At 36.1% G+C, this 14,427-nt stretch overlaps 1 protein-coding gene across 1 annotated transcript in view; it reads left to right on the top strand.

Annotated features, from left to right (window-relative positions):
* Positions 1–14,427, top strand: part of OTOGL (otogelin like) — an 86,552-nt gene that overhangs the window by 17,121 nt on the left and 55,004 nt on the right. Inside the window, exons 14-22 of the mRNA XM_085307636.1 lie at positions 12–189; positions 1,120–1,244; positions 3,126–3,335; positions 4,616–4,781; positions 5,921–5,995; positions 7,134–7,186; positions 7,702–7,864; positions 10,733–10,840; positions 12,141–12,279. Coding sequence (XP_085163762.1) covers positions 12–189; positions 1,120–1,244; positions 3,126–3,335; positions 4,616–4,781; positions 5,921–5,995; positions 7,134–7,186; positions 7,702–7,864; positions 10,733–10,840; positions 12,141–12,279 — 1,217 coding nt within the window. The remainder of the gene's footprint in view (positions 1–11; positions 190–1,119; positions 1,245–3,125; positions 3,336–4,615; positions 4,782–5,920; positions 5,996–7,133; positions 7,187–7,701; positions 7,865–10,732; positions 10,841–12,140; positions 12,280–14,427) is intronic.

Raw genomic sequence — 14,427 nt, forward strand, 5'->3', positions numbered from 1 at the left:
CTGTGCTTTAGGGGCTGTTGAAATTCAGAATATATCTTCTTTGTTTGTCCAACTGAAAACCAGTTTTGGTTTGAAGATACTTTTTGCTAAAGATGGAGAGAGGCTCTACATTCAAGTTGATGTCAGCTGGAAGAGAAGAACAGTGGGACTCTGTGGAACTTATAATGGAAATTTAAGAGATGATTTTCTGTATGTAACATACTGTACATTTATTTTGTGTTTAACAACAAATGAAGTATTTTGATAAATATAATCAGGTGGTCAATTCATTTCATTAATGTGCTCACACTTTATTAAATTAGCCAATTAAAAAACCCACTTAATTACAATATTAGTCATTTTAAAATCTGAAACTCATAAATTTAGTGATCTAAGTCATTTTTACTTCTTAATAAGAAAATTAGCATATTATTTAGAAAAGTTATTGGACTGTGATATTGCTTGAATGCATCCTTTCTCTTCCATGTTACTCTGTTACCATTGGAGCAAATACCTGAGCACTAATAAAAAGAGTGGATGATGATGCTAATAGCATTCTCACCAGATTAACACTTGCTAGTACTTGGGTATTTTCCCATCAAGTTTTAAGGGGAAAAAAAAGTAATTCTGAAGCACAGTAATAATTTAATTGTATGAGCTCACTTTCCTTATTCTTTGGGTTCAGTTCCTCAGAAGTTCCTCAAGCCATTATATCATAGATTTTTGTTTAGTAATAGTAACTGTTTTTCAAATATTCAATGAGAAAGAGCAACAAAATGCRAACAACCCCTGTCTAGAAGACAAAAATTAACAGGTCACATTTTTGACATTTCACTGGATGTCTATACTGTAATGGCCAAATTCTGCTCTCATTAATGCTTTCTCCAGTTGATTTCAATGTACCTCTGTTAAGTAGGGCAGATTTTGAGTGTAAAGATATTTCTTCATGAGTAAAATATCAGGGAGTAAAAAGCTTAGTATTTCCTCTCTTCTTTTATACATCATGGATGTAAATTCTTCAGGCATGTTGAAAATTCAAAGTGACTATGCATCTGAGGCTTTCTGATGTACTTGTATCCTAACCTGCATAATCTGTAAGGTCAGATGGGATGCATGCAATGTCAATCTCTTCCTTTTCAGTTCTCCAGCAGGGATGATAGAAGGGACGCCRCAACTTCATGCCAATGCATGGAAGGTTTCCTCAGCTTGTTCTGTGCCCATCAACATTCCTGTGGTTGATCCCTGTAATGTTAATCAGCAAAATGGTATGTTTTCACATGGATTATTGGAGTTAGATTTATCTTATTATCATGGCAGATTTTTGTTTTCTGTGTGAATAAGCTTAAATGTTAATTACTGTTCATTAAGGAAAAATAATTATGTCACTTCTATTTTAGACACAACTTTTCTTTTTCTTTTTTTTAACAACCCTTCTTTCCATACATTAAGTATGTAAACTGAAATAAGTCCTTGGTAAATCAAGTTTGTTGACTTTTTAATGTTGGATGTGCTGGCCACTAGCCCTAAATTCTGCTGTCTAATACATATGCAAAGTATTAGGCAAAACACAGTCTGTTGTTCTGTAAATTGTTCCAAATAAGAGGAAAAACTCAGTATGTACTTGTTGATTGACAGTGAAGCAACAGGAGACTGTCTTGCGTAGCTAGTGTTTAGATCAAATGTCCTGCTTCTGGCTTCTCCGTAATTGTATAAGTTGTTTTTAAGAGTTTCCTTGTCTTCCGTCTATGCTGTCTCTCACACAAACCTATACAAACAATCTGAGATCCAAAGATTTGTTTCAGCCAGTAAAAGTGCTTATGTTTCAGGTTGAACTTTCCCTGTCACTGTGTCTTTCCTTCAATGTTGCTGTTATTTTCTCCCCTTCATCTGAATTAATTGAAAATGGTTGTGAAATTTTAACAGAATTTATTTTAGTCTTTTTTAATGTTTCAGACTTAAGGACTGACTAAGAATGTGAGATTTGGCCCTGTTTAAAGCCCGTGGGGCTGAGCCAAGGCTGTTAACCATTAAGAATCTAGGGTTTTATTAGACTTTTTATGCCTTCAAGATTGACTAATTTTCTAAAGCAGTCACCTCTACCAGCTCTCTTCTTAGTGGACTTCTCCTGCCTCATAACTGTAGCTGGATTACAGTATGATGTCGGCCAAGATACTTCGTGTCTTATTTTCAGTTCTGTGTTTTCTCATTGAAGGTAGAGTTTGCCATAGATGTAAATGACTTAGAGCAGGAATTTGAAAAGATGACCTTCTGAAGTCCCTTCTAATCTGAATTTTCTTTTGACTTTCTAACTGTCATGGGAAAAAGCAATCCTTGGGTCCTGCCCCATGATATCACCAGTACCGCCAGCACAAGCATTTTTTTCAGATCTCTGATGATCTGAATCTGATGTAAGCGGAAAGAAAATTCCTGTTTGTTTATTTACTTATTTTGTCAGGTTATGCTTTGRTCAGATCAGGATGAGTTCTTGAATCTGGTTTACTGAGAAATTCCAGAAATCCTTGAGTCACTGTGTGAGCGGGTATGAGCAGGAAGGAGGAGGGGTGGGTAGGGACTCTATTTTAGCAGCAGAGTTGGCTTAAACATGCTCTGGACTAGGGCATTCATGAAATACTCTCTACTTATTTGGAAAAGGTGGTGGTATTGTGCTGTGTTGATAGGAGAAGGGTTTGTTAGTGGCAGGAGGTATATGGCAGGTTTAGGACTTGTGTATCCCTTAACTCCAGTTTGTAATACTTACAAAGCCACATGCCAAGAAGTATATGGCCATTGCTGTTTTCAAGCTAAATAAAACATCAGTGTGTGTGTGTGGGGGGGAAATAAATAAATAAATCCCAAACTTTGGAGGACTCTTTTAGCTAACTCTCTTGAAATAAGTTATTTTGCCATATATGTGTTTCCTGTGTTACTACAGAAAGATGCAACTATTTTATATAGCTATTTTTATCTTAAGTGGAATTTGTTGCTGCGGGAATTACTCACAATATCAGTTTTAAATTGTAGAACATTGCAAAAAGACTTTGTATAGAAATTGGCTGAGTGCCTTTGGTTTTAATATTCCTTGCTATTCATTTGATTAATTGTTATATTAATATGAATCCTGCTGAAACAATGTCACCTTCTCCCAGTTGGGTATGCATCTCACTGTGATATCATCAATCAAGAACTTTTTGCTCCCTGCCATGCCTACATCAGTCCAGGGTTATATTACCAGCTGTGCCGTTTTGATGCATGCAAATGTGGAAGCAGCTGTTTGTGTAACGCTCTTGCACACTATGCTTATGTCTGTGGCAAGCATGGAATTGCTGTTGATTTCAGATCTCATATTTCCTACTGTGGTGAGTAACATCTGCATAAAGATGATTCTTTTAGAAATGTGAAAAAAATCTAGAAATAATCATTCACCCAAATACATAGCAAATTGATAGTTTATGCTGGAAACTAGAATTGTACCATGGGCTCATGAAATACTCAGGAGAGAATCCTAATATCAATTATGTTAGGCATCTAACTCAAGGGCTCTGTGTTACCTCACAGGGATTATTGGTCCCTTTCCATTGACTACAAGGAGAACTTAAATTTCTAAACTTGAACTTCTAAGTCATATTGAAGTCTACATTAGACTAAGGTAGACAGCATGGATATAGTCAGTGTGGGCAGGATATATCCTGCTGCAATGCATGATAATATTAATAATAATATGCATAATGCATAATAATAATATGATATTACCAGTTCGTTCAGGGCTGGCGCTGATGATGTGTATAGTATTCTTGTTGCTAAAGCTAAGCCAGAATTTAGAAGCAGAGAGGAAAGACAGCAAGAGCAGCAGAACCAAGAGGTTCTGGGATATAATTCTATGTGTACAGGAAGCTCTGTACAGATACCACAGATACTGTGGTATCCTGAATACAGTAATCATATGTAGAGTTTTTGTTGTTGGTGTTGTTGTTATTCAAGAATGGAGAACTTCCTGGGCCAAATATTCTTAAGAAGATCCTTGACCTTTCAATATTATCAAACTGATAAAGAACATAAAATGCGAATGATTACTCCTCTCAGTCCCAGTTATTTAAAGTATTGCTTCTTATCTGAGTATTATTTTCTATTTTGCAAGAAGAATGCTGAGAGAGACCTTTCAAGTATCAGTAAAAAAAATCATGTACGTGGTTTGCCAAATAAGTTATAGCATATCTGTGGCAGAGCGGGGATTTAAAACAAGGCATCTTTAAATCAGGAGTAATACCCTATCCCACTGAACTATTCTTTCTCTCTTGGAAGCCTGAGTTACTAGATAAATAGATATCTATGCACATAATGCGTGTGTACACACAGGTGTGCATGTAAACATACACACACACATATGCATACAAAATATGTTTTAGACACTCATTGCTTTTCCAAGGAAATTTCTAACATAAGCCATACTTAGTCTAAACACTTCCAGCTTAAGAAATCAGTAAACAACATACTTTTCTAATGGATTTTAACTGAACCCAGAGCAGCAAGAGTGCGTTATTTTGTTCTGCTGTTTTGCATTCTTAAGGTATACTTGGCTTGTTTTTTATCTTTCACTTTTTAAGAGTATGTTGTTCTCCCTTCTCTCTCGCTCCCCCAGCTGTGATGTGTCAAAATGGTATGCTTTATCATCAGTGCTCTTCCCTTTGTAAACACTCCTGTGCTTCACTTTCTGCGGCAAACACCTGTGGTGATGACTGTGCTGAGGGATGCAATTGTCCTGATGGGAAATATTTTGAAGAGTCGGTCAACTTTTGTTTATCAATGTAAGTCATACTAAAACAGGATATACGTGTAGGTATATTTGCCTCTTTCTAGCAAACTTTTCAAAGAGCTTTTCAAAGCTCTTTCCCTCAAGATATAGACTGCCTAAGAAATAGAATAAAAAACAGTATGTGCGTATTTCAAATGTTTTTATACTGATCAATAGTGTGGCTTCATCTAATATTTTGTGTTAGAGCCATTTACAGCACTTGAGTCACTGCTTTAGAGAAGAGTGATGAAATTTTTTTAATTCATGGGAAACCATTTTTATATGAAAAGACTGCTCTAGAGACTTAGGAAAAAGTGAGAAGGAATGTAATAGTAACACACAAAGTCACAGACAGTATGGAGACAGTGACTGGGAGTGTTTGTTTTCTCTATCTTGCAATGCAAAAACATGCAGTTAAAAGGGTAGGAAAAGGTAAATGAAGTGAAATAGTTTTTTTACACTGTGTACCTACATTTTACAGCATACCACCATGGGTAGTTACTAAATTTAGGTACTAAATTAAAAACTCGAATGAATATTTATATAAATTTCAAGATTATTCAGAATTACTGCTGTACATTATGACAAATATTTTGGAAAAGTCAGTAAGGTTCATACTGCAGGGATGAAGCCTGTTTCAAACTATTAATGTGTGAAGAAACCTGGTATTCCCATATTACTGTATTATGTCTAGAAAATTGTGATAGTTCTGTACCATCTGGTTGTTAGGAAAGTCARAGTTCTCTGCTGTGACAGTTCCTCTTTCCCACAGAATAAGTGGACTTTGCTGTAAGAATTCCTCTTTCCCACAGTTTTGACACTACTTTGGACAGGAGTTGCATGTTGCAGTACTACTCCCATAATTGGGAAAAAAACTTTTCTATAAGACTATAATGCACAGAAACAGCAAGTAAGTAATATGGAGATACAAGGAAAATCCTAGCTTTGTTAAGGATAGTGGGAGTTTTGCCATTGCCTTCAGTGCAGCCAGTTTCATCCTTTAATTTTTGCCTTTAATTAGATGTGTATTATAAATAAAAAGATTGATTTAGTGAATTATGAAGCCTGTTATAATTGTTTGATGAATGAGTTGACCTTAAATTTCATTTCATTTTGCTTTTGTAACCACATACGTAAGTATTCTTTTAACAGATCTGCGTGTCGTTGTCATTACAAGGGCAAAGCCCTCCAGCCTGGAGAAATCCTCCTCACGTCAACAGGTTCCTGGTAGGTTTGAATACAAAAAGAGTTTTAACTTTCATGTTTCCCTGCTTGAATGCTACTGAAATATTTTCGTATAGAATGAAGGTTTATTGTATCAAGATTTTTCTTTTGTGACACACTTAAAAAGAGATAGACTACAAATTGGATTATATACATTCTTATTTTAACAAAACCTTCATAAAACATATCCAGGAATTTAATACTGCTGAGGACATCTTTGTATGATGACACATGCAATATTTTGTAAGTAAGGGACTAAACAGCATCTCAGAATGCATACACAGAGGCTGCAGTCCTGTTCTTAGACTCACGAGCATTATGATAGCAATGTGAGGCTGATTTCAGAAGAATAAACAGTGTGATTCTATTTCGGACAGCCTTTCAAACAAGGCCTTGTGGAGAGCTGTATTTGTGCCATTTTGTATCATTTATTTGTGATGGAATCCTGACCTTACTGAAACAAGTGGGGAAACCTCCCCAGTCTTCTGGTCAAACTTGTTAATTTTACAAAGAACACTCTTAACTGACTAATTTAAAAATGTGTCTGGGATCTGAGTGTCAAAGTTGGTTCTTGCTAAGGTCTCATATATTATGGTTGTTATAACTGAAGCTTTGTAAGCATGTACTTGAAGAGGTGAGAGTAGATTCTTCATTTTTCTGGCATTGCTATGCCTCTGCATATATATTTGTGTATATATACAGTCTACTGTGTGTACACTGAACTCTATATATTTGTGTGTATATATATATATATTTTAAGGAAGAGGAAAAAAATGAGGACAAGATTTACTCTCCACTGTGTTTTTGTGACTCTGTATTTTATCAACAAAAGAGTCCAGCCGTGTATCCCAACTTCTCTGTAAGTGTAATTTGCATATAGTATCCTTCCATATTCACTGAGGGGGAAAAGGTTTTGCATTACATTGTCAGTATCCTGAACCACTTGAGCCTACCTGACCATAGAGGTTAAAGTACTCTGCTCGCTCTCTCTCTCTTTTTTTTTTTTTTATTTCAGTGAGAGCTAAGCAATTGAAAAAGCGCCTAAGTATCTTTGAGTCTAGGCCCCTACAGGTCAACATTTAGAAAGGCCAACAAAATTTTTCTCCTGGAATAAAAATGAGTTTGCTTTTCCTTTTGCCAGCCAGTGTTTGAATGGAACARTGAAATGTATTGAAGCCACTACAGAAAATACAGGTAGGTTATCTTGTCTCATATTACGGTTGCACAGAAAAAATTCTTAGGAAAAATTCTTTTAAAGATTCCAAGTGGGATATAGGTCAATATATTCTAATGAGAATGCCTGAAATTAGGCTCAGTATCCCTCTTTAGGCAGACTCAGGACCCTGATTCTAGAAAGTAATTTTTTAATGGATTTAGAATGGATTTCAGTGCACTGATTATCATGGCACATCTAAAAATCCTTTCTACCTGAGGCATAATGATTTGATCTTTAAGAATGGGCTGTGGATCAGACCCAGGATGCTTAGAAAAGTATTTTTGTTTGCTATACTTTAAAACACGTATTATTATTGTATGTTAATTATATCACTCATGTAATACAAATGAAGCTATAGGCTGTTATTTTTTATTGTTCTTATGTATAYTGTAATATATGCTAACTGTGCATTAAAAATAAATAGATGGACGAAAAAGAAATAACAGAAAACTTTCAGTGTTGATCTCATTTAACCTACATTTCACATTTCAAGTTCACATATGCCCTGAAGGAAAAATCTACTATGACTGCAGATCTCCTGTGCCTGGATTGCCAGCAGCTGGTGCAAACTGTGGAGTCTCCTGTGCAAACCTTGCCATGAACTTCTCCTGTGTCCCCTCACCACCTTGTGCAAGTGGCTGTATTTGCCCTCTAGGGTAAGCCTTTGTTAGAATACTCTATAACACCAAGTACATATATATAGTTTTCACTATATATAGAGTCAGTGTGACTCTGCATATTGTTTTTTTTTTTTTGAATTCCAGTTATATCACATCTCCAGTTTTGAAACTATTGTACTGTTGTTTTTTCAAGAGGTATAATATGGTTGTAGTTAAAAGGTCAGCTCTTTCTTTTGTCTCTGACAAAAGCCAGCTCCTTTTGGCTGTTGTGAGGCTCCATGCTGTAATCCTTCTGATTTGAAGTCCCACAGGTCTCCATTCTGAGGCCACTGTTCCAATATCCCATGAAATATCTAGCATGCTAAATCAGTCTGATAGAGTATGTTACTTGGGACTCCTAGGACAGTGGATGATTCCCACTGCTTACATAGTGTAGTTTACTTGAGTGTAGAAGACACAAGACATAAAATCATAGCACAATACACCTATATTCCTGCTTGCTGCCCAAATAACTGTCTGTCTTAGATGATGCTGATTCCTGATGTGGAGCAGGGAAGGAGGGAGTGCGAGCTGTATCCTGCCCTCCTCTCCTTTATTCTATCTACCCTTCTGAATTCAGCCAAAGCTTTGATTTTCTCAACTCACGTGTTTGGATTTGGTTTCCAGAAACAGTATGCCAAGCTCTGCAGGGGTCAAATCAAAGTACAAAAGCAGAAAGCTAAAAGTAGAACGCTAAAAGTATTTGTTGTGCAGTTTCTATCAGAATCTACCACCATTATGTCTATCTGTGTTTTTCCCTGATCATATGTACAGTCATTTTCAAATGTGAAGAGTCAAATGAGATATGTAACCTGCTGCAATTCCATCTCAGGTGGAGTGCTACCCAATTTTTAATCAACACTTGACTTTGTTTCTTTGTATATGTTAGTCAGTGGTCCCTGGCAGTATATTTGTTACATATAGATCAGAATCTAATAAGACTGTTAGAATTCCTCTTCCATATACCTACATGTAATATACATACATGACTAAGTGCTGGTAAAGGATAGGTTTCAGGCATAACTATTCCAGATTTTACTAGCTGCTCTTGCCTGATGTTCTGTAGTCCTTTACACTCTGCCTCACCGAAGGAATTAGCTTCCAAGACCACTGGTAGGTAGAATAGAAGCAAACAATTATTTTTAACACAAAAATGTGTGAATCTGTGCAAAGCATTATGTAAAAATTGATAATTGTTTACTGATATATCCCCATGAGGATATCATGATATCATGAAAATTCATTTGAAAATTTAAAATAATTAAAATATAGGTTTAAAAAATAGCTAGCCTCATACTACTTCTGAGTAAGATTGTACCATTTAAAACTGAATGTATTACGTGGTGCTTTTCTGAATAATAAAATATAAAGTGGTAGAATCTGGAATTTTCCCAGGTACTGCTGCCATTTTCCAGCATCCTAGGTATTAATGGTGCTCACAAAGTAAAACTGCCTGTGTATGGTATTGAAGGCCTCTCCTTTGGAAACCCCTGACTAGATGGACTCTAGTGTCCAAAGACGGTTCTCTTAAAGCAAGAGTATTCTGTACTTAAAGAGATGATGAGGAATAAGAAACACTGAGTCTCTGGTATTTTATAGAAATTGAATAGAATTTCTTAAAACTTCACGAGGTAATAACAACTAAAGCAATTTCATCATCCGAAGATACAGTGAAAGACATCCTAGCACTGAGGTGGAGATGCAGTAGGGTAGTTGAATCACAGAAGTACAAAGAGTAGGATGGGAAGGGACCTCATGAGACCGTCTAAGGTTATTCTTCTGCTCTTCATCAGCATCAGGAATACTTAYGTGACTCCTGGCAGATACAAGACTAACTTCCATTGATGGATTCTCTACAGGACCTTCCCAAGACGTCTGTTCTAGTGCTTTCCTATCTCTATTTTTCTGAGCATTTAACTTGACTCTTTTACTTAAAACAATTTGATCTTTAATGAAACAGTAATTGTGAGGTGAAGAAAACTTTACTGTGTGTGTTGATTTTTACCTGCAAATTAAGCAATCTCAAGTCAGTTCTTGGAACAAATCTCTCTGCCTTGTCAACAGTTAGAATGACAASGGCAGTAGTTGTTCCTCCACAAAGAAATACTGGGAGTGTCTGTAACGCTTTTGTAAAGCAAACCTTGCTAAACCACTGGAAATGAAGAGACAGCAAAAAGTGGTTAGCCAAACCTCCAAGTCCCTTATTAATGCTCTAACTGGACTTGCAGCTTTTTGCATTAAATTACATCAGATTTACCTAACCGCATTAGCCATTTCTGCTTCCCCAGTGCAGACAGGTAGCCTCCACCACCAATCTTAGTCAATTGTATTTCTTCTGTCCTGCTACCCCACGACAGCTGCCATAATCCTGGTTGCTATCCTATGCTCAGAATAGGATGATTGCTGCTCTGAGTAAAGGAGTGGGCAYATCGCTCCAGTTGCTTTCGTGGGACAGGAGGAGGATGGAGCAGCAGGGAAGGAGGACCAACCCTATAGCAACATCCCTCATGCATGGATGCACTTAYATTTAGGTGAGAATCAGCAGGCCTGCATACTGCCCTTTTTGTTGCAGAGGGCACGGGGAGCATCTCAGGTTCTGTGCCTCCGTGCAGGAGCTGAGCCTCACACAAACTTCTCCACCTCACGATAGAAGGAGCTGCAGTTGTGAGCCTTTCTAGGTCTCCAGCTATGCAAGGAGGAGATCATTTGTTCTGGGTAACTTTTGCTGCTGAAACAATTGGCCTTGCTGCCTGAATGGAAGACCAATTGTCCTTGCCTTGTTTTAGACAATGCACCACTTGATAAACTGTGTTAATCTACTTGTGAATTAGTTTTCATCTTAAAAATAATTCTTTTGTTTTGAAGGATGGCAGAGCATAGAGGGAAATGTTATATTCCTGACAGTTGTCCGTGTACCTGGAAAGACCGRGAATTTCTGTCAGGAGAAGTGATAGCTACACCTTGTTATACCTGGTGAGTGACATGCATTTTACTTATTTCCAAATCATTGAAATTCTGCAACAAGGGAAAATTGATACAGAAAATGTATTCAGTACAGTGAATATCAAAAATATATATGATTGTTTGTAGACAGTCACAGGAAATATCTTTTATTAGATGCACTGATAGACTTGGTCTAGAGTAGAGTTTTGGGTGAGCAGTTGGTTCTTCAGGTCTGAAGAAGAAGCAGAAGTTTTCCAAATTAAAAACCAATTAAGAACAACTGTTTGATTAGATGTGCATTAGTTAATCTCTGAAACAAAAGACAGTTGATATTTCAGAGGATGGAATATAATGAAAGAGAACCAGAGAGAAAAAAAGGAAATTAAATGTATGGTTGCACTAAATAGTCTGCTCCTTTGGGGACTGGACCGTTTTCAGTGTGAGTTACCAGTCGACATGAGCAGAGGCAGTGGAGAACCTGCCTTATGTCAAAACAGTAAAACAGGCCATAAGAGAAAGATAGAAATAATAAGGGAATATAGGTGGAAAATGAGATAGTAGCCAGTGTCTTTCCTGAGGAACCTTACCTGATTCATATTGACATAAAACATATTTTCATCCATTATATTTTGTTATCTCAAAAATCTATCTCTAGTTAAATATATATTAGTTATCAAAACAAACAAACAAACAAAAAAAAAACAGTTTCACCTGGCAGTTTTTAGTCAGCTGAAAACATCACTGCCAAATTAATTGAGTTTATACACTCACATACACAAAATAGAGGCTCTCAGTACTTAGTGCAAGTCACTGAAGGTAACTGACAAGAAAAATAATCTCTCAAAGCATGAGCATTTCTTAAGCTCACTTTGTACTTATCGGATTCATTGAAATCCTAATGGTAGCAGCTGGAGATCTCTTGCATTGATTATGTGCAGCTTGCATCGCAGAAAATTTATCGAAATATCTTAAAAATATARTAACGATGTTTTATGAATGTGTGTGTTGTGGCACAGTGTCTTAGGTATACTGAATACAAGATGGAAATATTTGCAATATGCCATAAAATTTTTAAGATATTTGTTTATTTCTTATACATTCTTATGTGCGTGTGTGCTCATGGCTAAATGCTCAGAACTTTTCTCTTGCTACATCACCTGTAATTTCAGAAGCAATCCACAGAGTAGCTCTTTTTCAAGGTCTGAGAAAATTCTTCCCTTCATGAATTTCTATGTGACTTGAATAACAAGCACAAGATTTTTTTTTCTTGAAAATACAAAAGCAAATGTCTCTGCTCTGAGAAGTTACTGACTGTTATCTCTCCTTACAGTGTTTGTCGGAGAGGGGTATTCAGTTGCACTAGTTATCCCTGTCCTGCTGTGTGCACTATTTATGGAGATCGACATTATTATACATTTGATGGATTGGAGTATGATTATGTCAGTGACTGCCAAGCTTATTTGCTAAAGGTAGGAGAATTGTTCCCATGTTTTCATGTGTCCAAGTGCAAGTTTCTGTGAAAAGCCAGTCTTCAAGTATTTTGAACAACAAAAGATGATATAGGGAAAGAGATATTAAGAAAACAAGCACAGAACAGTTGAGTGTGAAAGGAAGAATTTGTAATGGCCCTTTTTGCTCATTTACTTTGAAATTGGTATGTGGAATGGTGTCAATATATGGTCTAGAGAAAAACAGAAGACAGTATTCTTTTCTCTACATTGAATAGGCTTTTATCACAATGAGAGAAGACAACCAATATAGAAACTCTTCTAGAGCTAGGTATATTCTATAGATTTATTTAACAATTAACTATGAACTGTGCCTGGCAGAGGGTTAAGAAGGAGCTTTGAGGGCACTTGGAATCTTTCTTGAATGTGATCTGCATCAGATCTGGAGTGTATGTATATAGCAATATCAAACACAATGATTTCATAATTCAACAATGACATCCTTCATTGAGATTTTCTGGCAGCTACATGCTAACATTTCTCATAGCGCACATTTACAGTCATTGCTGGCCTTTTTTGTATAAAATACCACTAATGACATTTAGGAATATATTCTTCTTTTACTAACAATGCTATTGTTATCAGTGTAGCTATTATTGAGGCTGGGAGTCTGTCCTCTGAGTTACAATAATGCTTTTAGAATATTATTTTTTATCAACTGTAAATGTGTAATTTTAAGAAAAAGCATAATTTCTCAGCATGGACTGCTGCAAATAGTTGCATTTCGTGGACATGTTGGTAAAGTATTYGCAACTGTGAAATAAAACAGAATGACAAAGTAACACTTTTTGAATGTACGCTTTAGGGATCTTTGTCCCGGATATTTTGTCTCTTAAAAAAAAAGGAAAAAAAAGAAAAAAGAAAAAAAAAAAAGAAAGGTCGATAAAGACTATATAAACTTACCTGACTCCACCAAAAGATGCAAGAAGGTATTCCCAGGAAACTAATACCTCACAGGAGCTCCTGGCCCATATCATATCGTCTCATAAAAGAGCCCTTACTCTAAACGGTATATGAACATTTGCATGAATTCTCCTCCTTTAAGATGCAAAACCAAGAATTATCTTATTTCTGAAATCATCTTGCCTGTATGACAAGGTGGAAAAGTGGCTTGTCATTTCTTAATGTCATCAGACTAGAGAGATGTTTAAGACAAATCTTTGCTACTTTTCAAACTATAGTGTTATACTGGAATGTTTTTCTTTTACAATGAAATGTCACCTGCCACTATACTTTATATGAAAGTACCTATTTGGAAATAAACTACGGGGAGTTCAAGAATGAAGTTGACAACCATATAATTAAGGCACATGGCACACTGCCAACAGTCCTTTCATCAGGTGAACATGATGACACAAGTGATGAAAATGAGATCTAGATTTTCAATACCAGAATAAGTCTTGTCAAACTAGAGATGGCTGCAACAGTAGCTCTACCTAGCTTTTCAGACTTTTTTTTTCCACTTCTCCCAAGCTTAGCTAATGTGAGAAAACACCGCCTAATTTGTTCATTAGTCTTATTTTTTTCACTAGAATATAGAAAACTTTCATGATCTAGACTGAAGGACTGTTATTATGGATAAGGCACTACATAATTATGTCTGGAACAGGTGCTATATCCATGGATTTTTTATGTAAAGTGTTTGGAAAAGATTTTTTTTAGGGGTGGGGCAGCGAAGGGTGGGTAACCCAAAGTCTGGGTTCATATGGCAGCTGCCTCAAACATTTGAAAGACCTGAAATACAGAATTAGTGAACTATGTTGTATATAATCCTGGAATCAAAATAATGGAGGATAGCAGTATAACCAAATGTTTTAAAAGGATTCTATGACTGAATTTGGCAGAAACAGATGAATAAGCCTGATTTCCTTATGAAGGAATTCTAATAAAGAGAAATGACACATGATACTGGTGAAGAATTGAACTTTTTTAGTAGAGGAAAGTCATACATGATAGATCTTCYGAGTTAAGAGATCATGTGAGTAACAGTAAATATATGAATACAGGTTATCAGATCAATATATGCATATTTTAGATTTAAATACCCTTTGGAGACAGATTTTAGTGTTTTTCTTTTTCTTTTCTTTTCTTTCTTTCTTTTTTTTTTTT

Source organism: Rhea americana, unplaced genomic scaffold (genome assembly GCF_003343005.1).
Source record: "Rhea americana isolate MKP2758 unplaced genomic scaffold, rheAme1 scaffold_260, whole genome shotgun sequence".
Taxonomy (NCBI): domain Eukaryota; kingdom Metazoa; phylum Chordata; class Aves; order Rheiformes; family Rheidae; genus Rhea; species Rhea americana.